Raw genomic sequence first — 18,774 nt, 5'->3', positions numbered from 1 at the left:
GTGGTCCTTTGGCCTTGGATGGAGCTGATGAAAATCACACACTACTGTAAGGAATTGCCAGCCTCTCCTCACAGGAGAGTGAGTCTGGTGAAGGAGGAGGAACTAGTGAGTTTACCTTTGTGTTCCTTTGTCAAGCTGAAAACCTGGCACATAGGTGTGTCTCGGGAATGTTTGTAGAATGACCATGGCAGGGGCCCAGGTCAGCTCCACGATGCAGCGCCTGCCTTGCAATTGTGAAGCTGTGAGTTTGATCCCCAGAACCATCCCACATGTCTAGTGTCATCTCAGTGGTCCTGCTCTGGGATCCCCAGTGCCACCACCCAGTGTAAGATCTCTTGCACGAGGCAACTGAGTTTGGGTTCTCAAATGAACAAATGGGTGTGTGAACCAGGCCATTGACATAAATTAACAAAGGGTGGTGGTGGGGGTTGCAGAGTCATAGAAAAAATTAATTGGTGCTTGAAAAACTGTGATGTTCTTTTGTGGGGTTTGCCTAAAACCATTCATTCTCATTTCTCATTTCTTTTCTAATGATATTTTGATGTGTATTTGTTTTTGGGCAGAGCTGCACCCAGCAGTACTCAGGTCTTACTCTTGGTCTATGTTCAGAGGTCACTCCCAGCAGTGCTTGGGGTACCATACATGGTGCTGGGAATTGAAATAGGGTCAGTTATGTGCAAGGCAACTACCTTATCCGCTGTACTATCTGTCCAGCCCAGTGTTTCAATTGTTTTAATGGGACCCAACTCTCGTATACTGTCAATTCCTCCCACCCACCTCTGATTCCAAAAACAAATGCATGAATTCCCCCGCTGACCAATCAATTACCATTATATTTCTAGGGACAAAACTCAATTGCACTGTTAAGAGTCTAAGAAATCAGCAGTTTACTGCTAAGCTGGTAAAATACAAGCTGCTATTGATCATCACGGGGAGAGGCCGAGAGAGAATAAAGTCATCACTCAATGTGATAAAAATCAAGAAATAGAGATCCCAGAGCGGGTCATTGGGACTCCTGAATTAAGCTCTTTCTGCAACCCTACATAAGCACTTAATCAAGTCTCTAAAGAATCTGTCTTTAAGCTGCTGGTTCAGAATTCAGTCCACGATGAAACATTTACAAGTCCCAAGAAAAGACAACAAGTTAACCTAACTGATTTTGAGGGGTTTGACTCTGGGCCACGTCCAGTGGTGCTTGAGGAACCATGAGGGGGGGAGGATGGAATCTAGGGCTCCCACATGCAAGGCATGCACTCCAGCTCTTTAAGTCATCTCCAGAGCCCTAGAAGATTTTCTGACTCCGAGCCTGAACCTTTCCCAATTTTTGACATTATAGTATTTATGAATTGATGTTGATAATAGGAAGCAAATGTCTTTTTCTCAGGAGATTAGAAGAAAGTTGATATAAAATAGAAAGTGGGTGGGCCCTTCATCTAGCCCTTGGTCTAAGTTCTCTCTGGCTGTCCTAGCCAATGGCCATCAATCAGGTTGTTTAAACAACACACAGTTTCCCACAACCCCCCCAGGCTCTGGGGAATCTGTGATCGGGATTTCAGAATTCTCATGATGGGGCAAGAACAAGAATTTTCTGGCTTGTTCTTATTTCATGGTGTATACTGACATGGCAGAAAGAGGGAGGGAAAAGGCTAATTTTCTTCCTCTTCCTTTGTCCTATCTTGTTTTTGGATAAAGCCACACCCAGGGATGCTCAGGGGCTGTGTCTGTCCTCAGGTCCACCTCCTGGCCTCTGACGCCGAGTTTTCTTTTTGCTTTTTGGGTCACACCCAGCGATGCTCAGGAGTTACTCCTGGCTCTGCACTCAGGAATTACTTCTGGTGGTGCTCGGGGGACCATATGGGATGCTGGGGATCAAACCCAGGTCGGCCACGTGCAAGGCAAACACTGTGCTATCGCTCCGGCTTCTGACGCCAAGTTTTATGGTATCAATTCTCCCCCTGCCTTGTCCTGCCCTCCTCTCCTGTTGTTGTTTGGCCTGGTTCGAGCACTCTAGTTCACAATGTGCCTGATCTCAGTGCTCCAAAGCAATGATGCACCTTGTGGTTGTGGGGCCAGGGATCCCAAAGAGCAGAACTGCTGGGTTCACTGTGCAGAGGTAGGCACATGGGCAAGGCCAAGGAGGGAGCTTGTGGTCCCGAGCTCGCCCACAAGGACCTGGGCCCCCTGTAGCAATCTCCATGGAAAGCAAGAAGTGAAAAAGAGAAGACGACTGAAATCAAAGTCTGGCTCTAAACCACAGTGTGCATAAAACACTCTGTTTGGATACAGATAAAATTCGATGATGACTCTTTCATTTCTTGTGTTGTTGTTGTCTTAGGCCTCACCTCTGTTTGGTTTTGGGGTCACACCCTGCAATGCTCAGGCATTAGGAATCACTCCTGGCGGGCTCAGGGGACCATATGGGATGCCGGGGATCAAACCTTGGTTGGCCGCATACAAAGCCAGCACCTTACCCCTGTAGCATGGTTCTGCCCGAGTCTTTCATTTCTTCATTTGCTTATACTGCATCTGATTCCAGAAGGAAGTGGCGTAAACTCACTCAGACCTTTCGATGTCCCACATGGGTTGCAGTCCTCATTCCCAAGGGACACTCTAATGGGAAATCCAGGCCTTCTTCTCTCCTGCTTGGGGGGGAGCATGGACCCACATGAGTGTGAGCCAGGCTTTCTCCTCAGGACCTGGCTCCTGGAAGTGGAAGTGTGTGGCATGGGAACAACTCTGCCCAGAGGGCCTGGGGGGTAAGGGTGCTGCTGACTCCAGCTCCCCTATTTTTTCTGCCCCTTCACCCCATAGCAGATGGACTTGCCACCCGAGGCTGAGGGGGTGAGGGAGGGGTAGGAAGGAACAAGAAGGAAGGCAGAGAAGCAAAGTCCCCGTGGGGAAGGAGCGTGGGGAGGGACATTCAGGGGCAAGGAACAGGGAAAGGAGGGAGGGGAGCTGGGCTATAAATAGTGGCATCTAAGTCAGAGGGAGGAGAGAGGGAATTGCTGCTTGCTTAGGCATTCGCCCAGAGGGAGTGTTTACTCATGGATTAATAGCCAGAATAAAGTTAGTGTTAAAGGAGAAATGAAGTCATATTCCAGGCGGGCGATGGGCCCGGAGGGAGGAGAGAGTAAGCAAGGGGTGTTGAGGGACAGGGTGGGGAGATGCGGGCATCAGACCAGTCCACAGGCCACTGATGCGGGGACACTGCTGCCCACCTTGAAGCTGGGCTTCTTCCCTTCTTGCCTGTCCCTAGGGTGCTGCCCTGCTTTCTCCATCCTTGCTTTTGCTGGTCAGGTGAGGGGCTATTTTCTGCTGTAGCCATGGAAAAAGTGAATATGTATAACTCGCTTATGACTAGGTTCAGTTCTGTGTTTTGGACCTTCAGCCTCACCTCTGTTGGCTCATAGGCACATGTGCATGCATGCACGTGCGCATGGGCACATACACACACACACACACACACACACACACACACACACACACACACACCAGCCAGGCTATTCCTCCTGCTGGCATTGCTCATTCCTTTGCCAGCCTTCCTTTTCCTCACCCTTAGTGACTCAGTGCAAACATCAGCCCTTCAGAGAAGTTTCCCCAAGCCTCTTCTTTTATTTTATTTATTTATTTATTTTGCTTTTTGGGTCACACCCAGCAATGCTCAGGGGTCACTCCTGGCTCTGCACCCAGGAATTACCCCTGGCCATGCTCAGGGAACCATATGGGATGCTGAGCATCGAACCCGCATGCAAGGGAAACGCCCTACCCGCTGTGCTATCACTCCAGCCCCGCCCAAGCCTCCTCTTTCAGATTCCCTTGCCTTTCCTCTCCTAGCACCATTTCCCAGATACTAACCCTTTGATGCACTGGTCTGGTCAGCTGTTTCACTCTTTGCCTCTCCCTCCAAAGCCCTCCAACTCCCAAACAAATCTACGTCATTCACCAGGAACTCTGCAGCCAGTGAGGGGACTTACAGATGTGCTCCGCCACTGGTTGGAGGAGCAAATCAATGCATTCATGCCTCCAGATTCAGATCTTGGATCTTTAGGTGCCTCAGAGATAGGATGGTGAGTAGGCACTTGTCTTACATGCTCAATCCCTAGGCTCAGACCTAGGCTCAATCCCTGGTGCACATATGAACCCCCAAATTCCTGCCACAAGTGATTCCTGAGCACAGAAACCCAGAGTAAGTCCTGAGCACTGCTGGTTGTGGCCTAAAAAAAAATAAACTTTAACAGAAAAAAGAACACAACAAGCTTGCATCACTGTACTGGGATCTTCCAGCTTTAGAATTAACTAACTCTGGGAGACTGTTTGTCTAACTACACTCCCACCCCATCCTGTCGGGAGGATGGAAGTGCTCAGGACCGACTCCCATTAAGTGCTTCTGATGCTTCAGAGAAGGGAGAAAAACTGCCCATTTGAAAATCTACTTGGTCCTCTGCGTCTCTGGTCACGCTTTGTGTGCTCTCTTGTCCAAGCATTTGTGCCAGCGTGCCTGTCCACCCTCCAGCAGAAGCAATTTGGAGCAAATTATAGGAACTGTTTGTACCGACTGGTTTGGTTCAAATAATGGTATCTGTTTATAGTGATCGGTTACAGTTACTCACAGGCTAAAGTCCCTATGTCAGTGATATACACTGTATGGGGAGAGGACCACCCTTACACTCCCCCCTGGGTAGCCCTGACAACGATGTTCTCTAGCTGGGAAGCTGAGTGTCTCTCCATGCACACCTGTCAGCTGGCAGCTCGGGTGATCACCTGGTGACTTGTGTGTCAAATTTGCTTTTCTCCTACCGAATTGTAGAACTAAACACTGCGGCAGAGAGACAGTACAAGGTATAAGGCTCTCCCTTGCATTCTGACCACCTGGGTTCAATCCCAGCACCCCATATGGTCCTCTGAGTCCCAACAGGAGTGATTCCTGAATGTAGGGCCAGGAGCAACCCCTGAGCACTGTCAGGTGTGGCCCCCAAACAAAACAAAACCAAACAACCTATTTGCAGTCATTTATACACTAGCTTTCTTTTCTTTTTTTTATTAAAAATTTTTAATGAACTGTGACTTATAAAGTTATTGATAGTTGAGTTTGACACATATAATATTTCAACACTAGTCCCATCACTAATGTCAACTTCCCTCCACCAGACACACACTAGCTTTCTATCACTATGCAACACCTGTAACACCCAGAGCAAATTTAGAGACTTCAAACATCACATAAGCATTTTGCCACAGATCCTGTTGGCAGGGAAGGCAGGGCCGGGGGAGAGTGCTCTGCTCTGGCTCTCAGGGCTGTGCTCAGGACTGGGCAGGATTCATCGGAGTGTGGCACAGTCCACTCTGTGGCACATAACCGTGGCCCTAGGGGCTGCTCCTGTGTGTGTATTTGTGTGTGTGTGTGTGTGTGTGTACTTTCGCAGGAGTGTGGAAAGTGGGGAAACCCATGGTCTCATACATGTAAAACATGTGCTTTGAAACTGAGCTACACCCTTGACCACATTGCTCCTTTTACTTATTTCTTTGGTCTTGGGGCCACACCCAGCTGTGCTCAGGCCTTCCTCCTGTTTCTGTGCTCAGGGGTCACACCTGGCTCCAGGGACCTTATGGGGTGCTGGGGGTCAAGCTCCACTTGGCTGCTTGCAAGGCAAGTGCCCTCCCTGCTGTGTTGTTTCTGGCCCAGCATTTCTCCTTTTAATAGGCAGTTCGAAACCTCCCCATCTGCCTTCTTCCTCCGGGGCCAGCCAGAGAGACTCTCTGCTTATGACAGTCTCCTCTGCTTGGGTCAGGCCCACCCAGGAAATCTCCCTTTTAATTAACCCAGAATCAACTGACTTGGAGTCTTAATTACATCAGAATGACACTTTTATCATATCCTGAGGCATCTTCATGGGGGGTTTTGTAGTCATGAATTCCCAAAAAAACAAGGGCAAGGGTCATCAATAAATCTCCTACTAGGCAGCATAATTTTTTTTTTAAAAAAAAGAAAAATAGAACCTTACAAACCAGATAGCAGAGAAAGGACAGTGAAATAAGAGAGGAGAAAAATCCTTGAGCTCATTCAGTTAGCAACAAAGACGAGTTTGTATGCCAGTTGCCGGTGGGAGCGCAGAGGAAACTAACACAAAAAACCTAGAATAGGGGGAATGTCACCCTCGCTGGGGCCGAAACCTCTGTGGGGGTGTGAAGCCACCCAGTATAAGCCTGTCTGACAGTGGGCATTCTCCTCATGACTCATCCGAGTTAGAGAATCACTGTCAGGAAAAAAGAGCCAGGAAGAATCAGGGATCACCACCTTCTGGCACAGAAATGATGACGATGGTGGTGGTGGTGATGGTGGTGGTGACAGTGGTGGTGATGGTGGTGATAATGGTGATGGTAACAGTGATGGTGGTGGTGGTGATGGTGGTGGTGATGGTGACAGTGGTGGTGATGGTGGCGGTGTTGATGTGGTAGTGGTGATGGTGGTGGTGATGATGGCGGTGATGGTGGTGATGATGGTGGTGGTGGTGATGATGGTTGTTGTTGGTGGTGATGGTGGTGGTGGTGGTGATGGTGGTGGTGGTGATGATGGTGATGGTGATGGTGGTGATAGTGGTGGTGGTGGTGGTGATGGTGATGGTGGTGATAGTGGTGGTGATGGTGGTGGTGGTGGTGGTGGTGATGGTGGTGGTGATGGTGGTGGTGGTGGTGATGGTGGTGGTGGTGGTGGTGGTGGTGGTGGTGGTGATGGTGGTGATGTTGTGGTGGTGGTGGTATTGGGGTGATAATGGTGATAGTGGTAGTGGTGATGTTGATGGTGACGATGGTGGTAAGGTAGCAATGGTTATGATGGTGGTGATGATGGTGGAGATTGTGGTGGTGGTGGTGGTAGTATGGTGGTGATGGTTGTGGTGAAAATGGTGATGGTGACAGTGATGATAATGATGATAGTGATGATAACAATGAAAATGAAGAATTTTCTCTCCCAAAGGTCAAACCCAGAGCTTCATATAAAGCCTGGATTCTACCAAGTCTCATCCTCAAGCCAATATATAAGGGTTTTTATAAGGGGGGAAAGGTGGGCCTGCTTTAGCCCCTGAGGAAATGGCCTCTCTGCTGAAAGCCTCCTCGCCCTCTGATTCGTGATTTCCAGTCAAATTCCCTGGAATGAGAACAACAGCCTGGAGAGGAATCCCCGACCAGTGAGGGCTGCCCTGCCCTGCTCCTGGTTTAGGAGAGCAGCACTGTCCACTGTCCTCCCGTTGCTCATCGATTTGCTCAAGCAGGCACCAGTAACGTCTCCATTGTGAGACTTGTTGTTACTGCTTTTGGCATATCAAATACACCACAGGTAGCTTGACAGGCTCTGCCGTGCGGACAGGATACTCTTGGTAGCTTGCCAGGCTCTCCAAGAGGGATGGAGGAATCAAACCCGGGTCAGCCACATTTAAGGCAAATGCCCTACCTGCTATGCTAGGAGAGTATCACTAGTAATCCACCCAGACTCCAAGCCAGGTGGTTATTATCTCCATTTTTCTTTCCAGGTGAGTAGAAAGACTCAGAGAAGGTGAGCAGCTTGTTCAAGGTCACAGGCCACTGAGAAGCCAGGGCGGGGAGCCAGGTGCTGGGCTCCAAGGCTTCCCTCACCGAGCTGTCCCCACTGACCTCTGAGGACCTCGTCGCCCTCCCTGGATTTCTGTGTGGAAGACTTCCTCTTTTGTTTGCTTTGCTTTGGGGGGCCATGGGAGGGGAAGCTCAGGGGTTACTCCTGCCTCTGTACTCAGGGGTTACTCCTGGTGGTGCTCAGGAGACTGCATAGGATGCTGAGGATTGAACCAGGGTCAGTTGCATGCAAGACAAGCCCCCTTCCTGCTGTATTACCTCTCCAGCCCCAGGAGATTTCCTCTTTATCCCAAGGTCCTAGGAGTTGGGGGACATGTATGCATTCTACTCCACTTCGATCCCCAGTACCCCATATAGTCCCCTGAGCACCTCCAGGAGTCATTCCTGAGCACAGAGCTAAGAGTAAGACCTGAGGGGCTGGAGCAATAACACAGCGGGGAGGGTGTTTGCCTTGCATGCGGCCGACCCGGGTTCGATTCCCAGCATCCCATATGGTCTCCTGAGCACCGACAGGGGTAATTCCTGGGTGCAGAGCCAGGAGTGACCCCTGTGCATCATCAGGTGTGACCCCCAAAAAAACCCCAAAAACATAAAAAGGAGTAAGACCTGAGCATCACAGGTGCGCCCTGTGCCTTTCCCCCAAAATACAAAAAAGAAATTAAAATAAAATAAGATGCTAGTTATAAGCTAGAAAGGGAAGCCAGGAAGATGTTGCACTAAGGTCGGAGGACCTCCCTTCTTGGCCCATGGCCTCTGCCTCTCTTTCCCCATCAGCCCCTTCCTGGGTGCTCTGGGAGTGGTTTGATGAGATCACTGCCGGCCCTGTGTTTTCTGCACTGTCCATGCCTGTCTGTCTGTCCACTGCCCCCAGCTAGAGGGAGCATCACCAGACATCAGCTTCACTCAGAAAATGACCTATCCTTGGGCGTGTTTTTTGTTATTGTTGTTTTGGGGTCACACCCAGTGGTGCTCAGGGCTTACTCCTGGCTCTGCAGACAGGGGTCACTCTTCTCTGGGTTCAGGGGGACTATATGAGGTGCCGGGGATTGAACCCAGGTGGGTCATGTGCAAGGCAAGTCCCTCCCCACTGTACTATGTGCTGGCAGGCACCTGGCACCTGGCAGGGCACAAGTGACAAGAATGGACATCTTGGTGAGGGCAGAGGGGCACAGGGGCAGCGGGTCCTCTCCTGCTGTCTCCAGTCCTGCTGCCCTGCCCGGGATAGCTCCCCTTGCACGAGGGCTTGCACAGGCCCCTCGTGAACCCTGCCAGCTCCGCCTGCAGCTGCCCCAGGAGCCTTCAGAGCCCCACCCGCTGCTCCCTGCAGGGAAACTTCCTTTTCCTGTTCTTCCCGGTACACAGCCCAAACTTGGTGCTGTGGCTCGAAGCTCTTCTGACCTGCCTCTCCCCGCCTCCCTGCTCCCTTCACTCCCACCCTCCTACTTTTGGGGGAAAGAGGTGCTGCGCCCCCACCCCCACCTCCACCCAGCAGGGTTCTGGGGCTGCCTCTGGCTCTGTGCTCAGGGTCACTCCCAGCCCGGTTCCCGGGGCTTTATGCGGTAGCGGGGATTGAACCGGGGTCAGTCGCATGCAAGTCAGCACTATCCCCCAGTTCTCTGGCCACTACATACATTTCTTGCACTTCCCAGAGGCCGCCCTCTGCCCAGCCTGTGCTCATTGTGCCCGCTGCGGCCTCTGTCCTTGGGGCCAGTGCCTCTTCCGCTGACCCCAAATATCTCACCTTAGACTTCACTCACTTGAGCATGTCTTTCTCATCTCCCCAAAGTGAGAGAGGGCCCCCCAGCTGAGTCCATCACAGGGTCCTGCATGGCAGCTGCCCCGGGATCCCGAGCTGTATCTACATCTCTGAGGGTTCTCTGTACTGACCAGGTCGAGGACTAAGTGTCCCCTGCCCAAATGAACACGTGTGTACCTGAATGAATAAATGAATGAATGACAGGGCGAGGCCTTGTCAGGGAGGTCACCTTCAAATATCAACTGTTACATGAACCCCATGTTTACCGGACCTGGAAAACAACTTGGTGATGTCGAAACAACCCAGGAAAAGTCAACCCTAGACGGCACCATTGGCTGGAAGCTTCACTGCACTTGAAAGAGTCCGACTGGGCCTTAGAGAAAACAACAGGGCTGAGGGGACACTGGCCCTGCCCGCGGCTGACCCCAGTTCCATCCCCAGCGTCACCTGCACTGCTTGGAGTGATGCCTGAGTGCAGAAGCAGGATTAAGCCCTGAGCACCACTGGGTGTGGCCCAAAAAACAAAAAGAAAGAGAAAAAACCCACATGGCGAAAGACTACTCGCAGAGGAAGACACTCATCATCTGATTACAAAGGAATAAAGCAAGAGATTAGACGCCCCCCACCCAGAACCCCCCTAAGACCCTGATTGAATTGGGACCTGAGGGTGCTTGGGGCGAGGGGGCACCGCAGGATAGGGTAGTGGGGCCCTGGCCTTCTGGGGGTGCAAGTAATGTTGTGCAACTCTCAAATACTTTAAATCAAAAATAAATTGAAAATTTAAAAAAGAACCCCACGTGTCTTCATGGGGCTGGAGCAGGACGATTTTGAGTGCTGTGTGAGGTGTGTTGAAAGAGCACACAGCCTCAAACTCTGTGTTTGGAGGTGTGGAGGGCCATTTTCAGCAATAAGTGGAAGGGTTTAGGGCTCACTCCTGGCTCTGTGCTCAGGACACCCATATGTAGCTTCAGGGATTGAACTGGGGTCGGCCCTGTGCAAGGCAAGTGCCTTAACCCCCATACAATCTCCCGGGCCCCCTGTTTGGATTGTTTAGGAAAGAGGACACCAGGCAGTGTTTAGAACACAAGAGGGTCATATCCGGAGTCCAGCCTGGCTGTGCGGGGTCCCTGCAGTGCTGGGTGGAGGAGGACGGGAGGTGCTGTGGGTACCAGGATGGGAGTCAGGCTCAGACTCGACCACTCTCGTCCTCTCTCCAGTCGCAGGAAACATCCAGAAAGATGCATCCTCACTGCAAACCCCAGGCGCAGAGAGCAGGAGCGGGAAGACTAGCCAGCTCTGCGTGGGGGAGAGCCTTCTCTTAGAAGAAGCTCGGGGGATGCTCTCGAGAATTTCAGAGGAACTGAAATCCCATGCTTGCTCTGGGAACGGCCGTGACGGAGCACCCCTGCCTCTCCCCTCCTCAGTCAGGGGGTGAGTCTTCACTGAGCACCTGCCTGCCGGGCTCCGGGCCCCATTCTGCCGCCACAAAAGCCAAACCCCCAGGATCAGTCTCCGGATGCAGTGTGGACTGGCCCGGAGCCCCAGCCCCCACCCAGACACCCAGAAGGACCCCACCGCTGAGCGTATGTGTTTCTGCGGGCAGAGGGCTCACCCCGGAACACAGGAAACCATTCAGAACCGTTCTGAAGATGTTTATCTTTAAATATGTCCCGGATGACAGGCCGGAGGGTTCCAGCTGATTGCAGAAGAGAAAGAAAAACTTTCTACAGCGTGGCCCTGGGCACTGTGGAGTTCATCTCCTGCGTTTTCCTCCTGGAGGCTCGGGGCTGCGCTTTCTTCTGGGGGACTCTCCCTCCGGGCGGGGAGCGGGAAGCCCTTCTCGTAGGGGTGACTGGAGGGGAGCTCCTCTTCAGTTGGAAGTTCACCTGGAAGGCAAAGAGGAAGAAAGGAGAGTTTTTCTTTTTTCTTTTTTAGATCACACCGGGTGATGCACATAGTTACTCCTGGCTCTGCACTCAGGAATTACTCCTGGCGGTGCTCGGGGGACCATATGGGATGCTGGGAGTGGAACCCAGGTCGGCCGCGTGCAAGGCAAATGCCCTAACCGCTGTGCTATTGCTCCAGCCCCAGAAAGGAGGTTTTTGCCTAGAGGGTTCCTCGTCCCCCAAGGCTGGCAGTTAGCCAGAGGGTCTATGGAGATAAACTGAACAAACGCTCACTTCATACGTACGAGGAGAAAATGGCCACATCTACGCATCCTACCATGAGTTTACACATATTCCTGAGGACAAGAGCAGCGCTGGACAGGGCTGTGATAACCCTCCATGGGCCTCAGGGCCGCAGCACGTGCTTGGCAAGCTGGCGTCCTGGATTTGAGCTCTGGCACCACATGGCTTCCCCAAGTAACCCCAGGAGTGACACCCTCACTTCCCCACCCCCCCCACCCCCAAGCACCAAGCCTGGAGTAGACCTGAGCACTCCTGGGTGTGGCCCAAAAACACAAGAAAAGAAATAGTTTCATGAAATCATCCCCTTTCTGCTGACACTGTGAATCACGGGTGCCGTGCTCAGGCATGCGAAGCCTTCAGAGGGAGCCTTTTGCCTTGAATGTGTGGAAACGGTGAGATTATGGAGATTGCGAAATGGGTGTGAGATGGCCTTTAAATTCCCAAATTCCATGTGCATTAAGGCACGTTCCCAACAATACACGGAAGCTTCCCTCTGACTGGGATCCACAACTGAGAGATGCTTGTTGTTTGTTTGGGTGTTGTGTTTCTTTGGGGGGCAACATCTGGAACTGCTGTGGGGTGGGGGGTCACTTCCTGCGGTGCCAGAGATCAAACCTGGGGCTCCTCTATGCAGGTGTGTGCCCCACCTCCCCTGGCCCTGACTTGTTCTTGGCTGACACAGGTGCCACACGCCGGCTGTGCAGGAGACACAGAATCTCCCAGGAAGTGACGGGGAGAAGGAGGTAGGGCTCGGGGCTTGGGGCTCAGGACACACTCCAAGGGCCTGTCCTTGACTTTCAGGCCCAGGGACTGGGTGAACTGCTGGCGCCAGCTGGGAGTGGAACAACCTGCATCAGAAAGAACATTCTGGGAGGTTACTTCCTGCCACGTCCCCAAATTCTCCCAGCCAGCTTTCCTGCAAGTTCCTAGAGCAGGGAAATCAGAAGCAAGCAGACTGCAGCAATGCCGGGATCCAGGGAAGAGAAGTGACGGGAAAGAGAGCAGAGGAAGAAAGAGCAGGAAAACATGGGGAGAAGGATAGGAGTGAGGGGAGGTGGGAAATGGTGTGGGAGGGGGGGTGCGCACTCTACTGCCACAGGGCAGCCCTGGGCCATGATCTTTTTTTCCTTTTCTTTCATTGGTGGGGAGCAAGGGGAGGCACACCCCCTGGTGGAGCTCAGTGCTTACTTCTTTTTTTATATATATAATTTATTTATTTTTAATTAGGAATCACCATGAGGATACAGTTACAGATTTATACATTTTTGTGCTCATGTTTCCCCCATACAAAGTTCGAGAACCCATCCCTTCACCAGTGCCCATTCTCCACCACCAATAAACCCAGCATCCCTCCCACCCTCCCCAGTCCCAGTCCCGTCTCCCCTCACCCCACACTGCCACTATGGCAGGGTATTCCCTTTCGTTCTCTCTCTCTGATTAGGTGTTGTGGTTTGCAATAAAGGTGTTGAGTGGCCATTGTGTTCAGTCTCTAGTCTACATTCAGCACGAATAACTCTTCCCCCGCATGACCTCCGACCACATTTTACTTGGTGTTCCCTTCTCTGAGTTGCCCAGAATGAGAGACCAGCCTCCACTCAGGGCTTACTTCTGACTCTCAGCTCAGGGATCACTCCTGGAGGGCCTTGGGGACCGCATGTGGTGCCAAGGACTGAACCTGGCTCAGCCATGTGAAGAGTTGACTTGCACACAGTGAGGGCTGAGATGTCTTGGTACCTTTTTTTTCCTGGCTAGACGAATCTGGGGATTCTCATCCATGACCTCTGAGCCCACTTAGCTCTGCAATCCTGATTGACTAACACTGAAGCTCAAAAGGTCCGGGTTTTAGAGCAAAAATATTCCCTGCTCCTCATCTTGCCTCTGAAATAGAGTGGGAGCACAGAGATGGCTCCCAGCACCCTGGGGAGCAACCCAACGCACAGAGGCACTGAGTGTAGTTCAAAAACAAGTTTCAAAAGTCAGCGGGAAGACCGCTGGGCTAGAAAGGGATCACTAAGTCAGTGATGATTGGAGGGATCGCTCGGGATGGGAGATGTGGGCTGAAAGTAGACTAAGGACCAAACATGATAACTCTCAGTATCTCTATTGCAAACCATAATGCCCCAAAGTAGAGAGAGAGTAAGGAGGAAACTCTCTGCCATAGAGGCAGGGGGGTGGAGTGGGGTGGGGGTGATGGGAGGGACACTAGGGACATTGGTGGTGGAAAATGTACACTGGTGGAGGGATGGGTGTTTGCTCATTGTGTGACTGAAACTCAATCATGAAAGCTTTGTAACTTATCTCACGGTGATTGAATTTTAAAAAAAAGTCTTGGGTACAGAAAACATGCTAGGAGGGACCCCTCCCCCTTCCTACCCCAGCACCACTGTGCGTGTGCCCCCATCCCTGCCTCCCGCCTCACCCCCACCCCACCCCCATTAAAACAAAACCAACAAAAGTAGAATATTGAAGAGAAGCCTTTGCAAAGCAAGACCGCACACCTGGGCCCAGAGCGGGCATAGCGCCACCTGGCGGTAGCCCTAACATCACACTCGGCCCATTTGGGGCTGAGCGCCACCCGGTGGCAGTCCTTGTAATGGCACAGAAGAACGCAGCCCGGGTTGGGGGCGGCTGCGGGGAGGCTGGGGATTGGGGAGTTTCAAACTCCTCTTTCTCACATTTGCCACCTGCCAGTCTCTGTAGAACTGCTTGCTATGCACGTTCCCATGTCGACCTCTGGCGAGGGAAATGCTACTATCACCAGTTTTCAGAGCAAAAAACTCAGAATGTGTCCTAGGCCGGCGGGCCAGGGACTTGGATTTAGGCAGTGTTTCTCTGCCCTACATTGTTGAGCAGAAGGAAAAAAAAAAAGTCAAAGGAAAAGGCGACGAGTGCAGCAGAACAGTGACAGAAGAAATGAGCCTGGGCATTTTTTTTTTTTAAGTATTTTAAATGAAAGAAGAAAGCTCAGGTGTGGAACGATGCCAGTGGCTCTAAGGACCTCGGGTCTGGGATTTTCCTGGAATGCCGCCTCACTCACCAGTTTGGCGTTTCCAGGACCCACAGTCACACTCACTGTCTCTGGATCATACCCGGGTGCCGAGGCAGTGACAACATAGGTACCTGGAAGTAGCAGCCGGAAGTAGTCGCCATCTTCACCTAAAAGTCACAAGGATATACCTGTGCATAAGTAAGTCATCAAAATGAAATCGGGGGAGGGGGATGGGCAGAGCAATAGTACGGCTGAAAGGAAGGGCATCTGCCTTGCATGAACCCAACCTGGGCTCAATCCCCCTGGCACCCCATAGGGTGCCTTGAGCCCACCAAGAGTGATCCCTAAGTGCAGGGCCAGGAGCAAGCCCTGAGCACCGCCGGGCATGGCCCCATACTAAACTGTAGCACTGTAGCACTGTTGTCTCGTTCATCCGATTTGCTCGAGTGGGCACCAGTAACATCTCCATTGTGAGACTTGTTGTCACTGTTTTTGGCATATCCAAGCTTTGCCGTGTGGGAGGGATACTCTTGGTAGCTTGCCAGGCTCTCCGAGAGGGACGGAGGACTTGAACCCGGGTCAGCCGTGTGCAAGGCAAATGCCCTACCCACTGTGCTGTGGCTCCAGCCCTGAGATGCTTCCTTTCAAAAAATAAAAAAAAAGTTCTGCAGTGTGGCTTACAGTGGCCTCACATCCTGTAGTGAGAATCAGAACACTCTCTCTTTCTCCACAAAGGACTAAAGAAAGTCCAGCAGTGTCTGCCTATGTGTAGATGCACAGCCAGAGTGAACTACAAGGAACCCGTACTAAACCAAAGTAGAGTAATCCACCCCACAGAGGCCTTGATATGGAAAGTCATGAGAGGGTTTTCACAGACCACAGAGAAGTGGGTGACGATCTACAGCAAGTGTCAGCTCAGCGGCGTGGGTGGATGAGCCTCTCCCTGGGCTGTAGGAGCGCCTGTGCCCCGGACTGAGAGTGTGGTCCTTAATTTTAGATGCTGCACTTTCAAACAAAATCATACCCCGGAAGGAGGGACTGGGGGAAATGTTGAAAGATCTATCAAATTTTTTTCCTTTTTGGGTCCCACCTGGAGATGCACAGGGGTTCCTCCTGGCTTTGCACTCAGGAATTACCCCGGCGGTGCTCAGGGGACCATATGGGACACTGGGAATCAAACCCGGATTGGCTACATGCAAGGCAAACACGCTACCCACTGTGCTGTTGCTCCAGCCCCAAGATCTATCAATATTTTGCCTGGTAAAGAGACACGAACCCCCATATCAGTGTTTGGTGAGCAATTGTGAAGAAATGATCCCCAGGGAAAGAAATATGCATGAGGACTAGGCAGGTAAGTTGCAGCCAGGAAGATTTTGCAAGACAGAAGCAAAAACTACCAGAGCAAACAGAATGACAATGGAAGAAATGAATTGCCCTGTGAAAGAATGTGCACTGATGCAAAGATGAAAGGAGGGGCCCAGGAAAAGCTAGTTTTGTGCAGCCTGAACTACTGGACAGGCAGCAGGCAGAGGTGTTGTAGGTATATCATCTTTTTTGAAAAATAGGGTTGGACTAAATTACCACTTAAGATCTGATTTTTTTTTAAGTATGGAACGCTTCACGAATTTGTGTGTCATCCTTGAGCAGGGGCCATGCTAATCTTCTCTGTATCGTTCCAATTTTAGTATATGTGCTGCCAAAGTGAGTGCAAGATCTGATTTTTAAGAACTCTACTTTTACTGTATTATTATCTTTATGTTTTGTTTGGGGGCCACACTGGTGACACTCAGGGATTACTCCTGGCTCTGCATTCAGGAATTATTCCTGCTCAGGGGACTATAGGAATTGCCAGGGATTGAACCTGGGTTGGCCACATACAAGGCAAGTACACCCTAACCACTGTTCTATCCACTCCAGCCCCAAGAACAAGAATTCCTTTCTTTTTCTTCCATCACCTTCAAAGGCATGTTAAAAGGAAAATAAAATTTAAAAATAAACTGTTTCCAGGGGGCTGGAGCAATAGCACAGCGGGTAGGGTGTTTGCCTTGCACATGGCTGACCCGGGTTCGCTCCCCGGCATCCCATATGGTCCCCCAAGCACCGCCAGGAGTAATTCCTGAGTGCAAAACCAGGAGTAACCCCTGAGCATCGCTGGGTATGACCCAAAAAGAAAAAAAAATTAAAAATAATAAATAAACTGTTTCCAGATGCAAGCCAAGCAGCTGTAATTCAAGAATATACCAGTCCCCCTGAGCTGTATTGGGACCATCTCAGAGGACAGAAGCTCTCTCTTCCACGTGGGGCCCACATCCTGTCTCCACAGGCTGAGCCATGCATGCACTGTGAGCCTGACTTTGAATCTCCCCTCCTCGAAACCCTTAGCTACAGCTCTGTCCCCCACTCCCCCCAATGACACCCCACCAGCAGCCACTCCAGGCAGCGTGCGTGACCCAAACGGGCCAGCCAGCTGGCAGCAGCGTCGCGGGAGGAAGTCTGTGCCCCACAAGGAGGTGACAGCTTGGCTCCGGGATGATAGCCTCCACCATCAGTCTACCTGGCAACAAGTCTGTGGCGGGAATCTTGCCGCTTCCCTTGGTAGAGAAGCAACTGGTTCGGGTTCGGGATCGTGTCACCGTCCTTTTCCACTCCACCGTCCGCCAACAGTGCACCCACAAAGCTCCTGGAGGCCAGGACATCTCCCACCCCAACCCCTGCAAGGTGCCTGAGGCAGGAAGTCCCCGTGCAGAGCTGTGACTCTCCAGCCTCCGGGTCCTTGCCTCTGATGCACGGTGCCCCCTCCCTCATGCCCGCCCTGCCCAGCTCTCTGGGCGTCCCATGAAAGAACCAGGAGGACGGCGTGAGCAGCGGCCACGTACCGGAAGTGACGTCATGGTTGATCCCACTGACGGAAATGACAGCCTGCGGGAGCGGGTTGTAGTTCTCGTCCAGTACCATGCCCTTGATGCCGTGGTGGACCTGCAGAATGGCCGCGACACGTATCTGTGTGGCGCTCTCATGCCCAGTGCCCTTCCCCGGGGCGTGCACGGGAGGCTCTCTGCTCTCTCGCTGTCCCCAGCCCCCTGCAGGGTGACCTTTCATCATCAGCCCAGCACCCCGGCTAAGACCTAATACAAGCCATGTCAGTTGTCTGCTCTAAATCCAGCTCCCTCGGGGACAGAGTTGAGGAAGAGGAAGCTGTGGTTCTGTTTGAGGGACAAAAGCCCGGGGTGCTCAGATGCAGTGCTCAGGATCGAACAGGCCTACACACTCCAGCCCTTTGTACCCTCTCAGGTCCTGAAGTCCTTCTAAGGAGTGGGTGAAGAAGAGGGTTTGGATCAACCCAGCAGTGCTCAGGGCTTACTCCTGGCTTAGATTCAGGGATCACTGGGTTCGGGGGACCAGATGTGGTGCTGGAGATTTGAACTGGGGCTGGCTGCATAAGAACCCCGAGATTCTGAGCCAGAGCAATAGTCCAGCAGGTGGGGCACTTGTCTCACTCGTGGCGGACCCAGGTCCGATCCCTGGCAACCCATAGGGTCCCCCAAGCACTGCCAAGAATGATTCCTGAGTGCAGAACCAAGAGTACCCCCTAGGCATCACTAGCTATGACCCCCAAAAAACAAAACAGAACAAAAAATGTGACTCTCAAGGACTAGTGATAATGAAGCATCTTTTCTCTTTTTCTAAATTGGGGGTGGGGGTGGTGGCACACTGGTGATGCTCGGGGCTTACCCCTGGCTCTGTACTCAGGGATCACTCCTGGTGGTGCTCGGGGGACCATAAGAGATACTGAGGATTGAACCCAGTTCGCTGCATGGAAGACAAGGCCATTCTTGGACTTTCCAGGATGGTTGCACTATTGTTCCGATCCACAAAGCATCTTTTTTATAGATTTGAGCTTCGTCTGGCCTGGTAAGTGGAATCCTTTTATGGCCCTAGAGCTCTGTATGGGTCTCTTACCTTCCTGTGTCTGTTTATTTTATATTTGGGGGCCACATCTGGGGGTGGCCTCTTCCGCCCAGATCCCCCACATTCCAGTAGCTAGGTGGTCACACCTAGAAACTGCCCCTTGGCGCCGTGTAATCCCACCAAAGGCTAACATTCAGAAACTATAAAACCAAGCTCCCAGAAGAGAGCGACGCAGAGAGTCTCTTGCCCCGCACCTGGCTATCTCCACTGGGGCCCCTTGGAGGAGGTGGGTTTCAGTTTCACTCCCCTCTCCGAGCAGAGCTCCC

General features: G+C 51.8%; 1 protein-coding gene and 1 non-coding gene across 2 annotated transcripts in view; both read right to left on the bottom strand.

Moving 5' to 3' along the window:
* Positions 1-11,084: 11,084 nt before the first annotated feature.
* Positions 11,085-18,774, bottom strand: part of CPN1 (carboxypeptidase N subunit 1) — a 31,643-nt gene continuing 23,953 nt past the window's right edge. Inside the window, exons 8-10 of the mRNA XM_055119412.1 lie at positions 17,416-17,515; positions 14,588-14,706; positions 11,085-11,247 (exon numbers count right to left, since the gene is read on the bottom strand). Coding sequence (XP_054975387.1) covers positions 11,086-11,247; positions 14,588-14,706; positions 17,416-17,515 — 381 coding nt within the window. The 3' untranslated portion in view covers position 11,085. The remainder of the gene's footprint in view (positions 11,248-14,587; positions 14,707-17,415; positions 17,516-18,774) is intronic.
* Positions 16,142-16,248, bottom strand: LOC129399545 (U6 spliceosomal RNA). The gene has a single exon (XR_008627167.1). It is a non-coding gene; the product is annotated as a U6 spliceosomal RNA (small nuclear RNA).

The sequence above is a fragment of the Sorex araneus genome, chromosome 11, assembly GCF_027595985.1.
Source record: "Sorex araneus isolate mSorAra2 chromosome 11, mSorAra2.pri, whole genome shotgun sequence".
NCBI classification, from domain to species: domain Eukaryota; kingdom Metazoa; phylum Chordata; class Mammalia; order Eulipotyphla; family Soricidae; genus Sorex; species Sorex araneus.
Note: the sequence above shows the minus strand (reverse complement) of the source record. Positions and strands in the feature narration are given on the sequence as shown.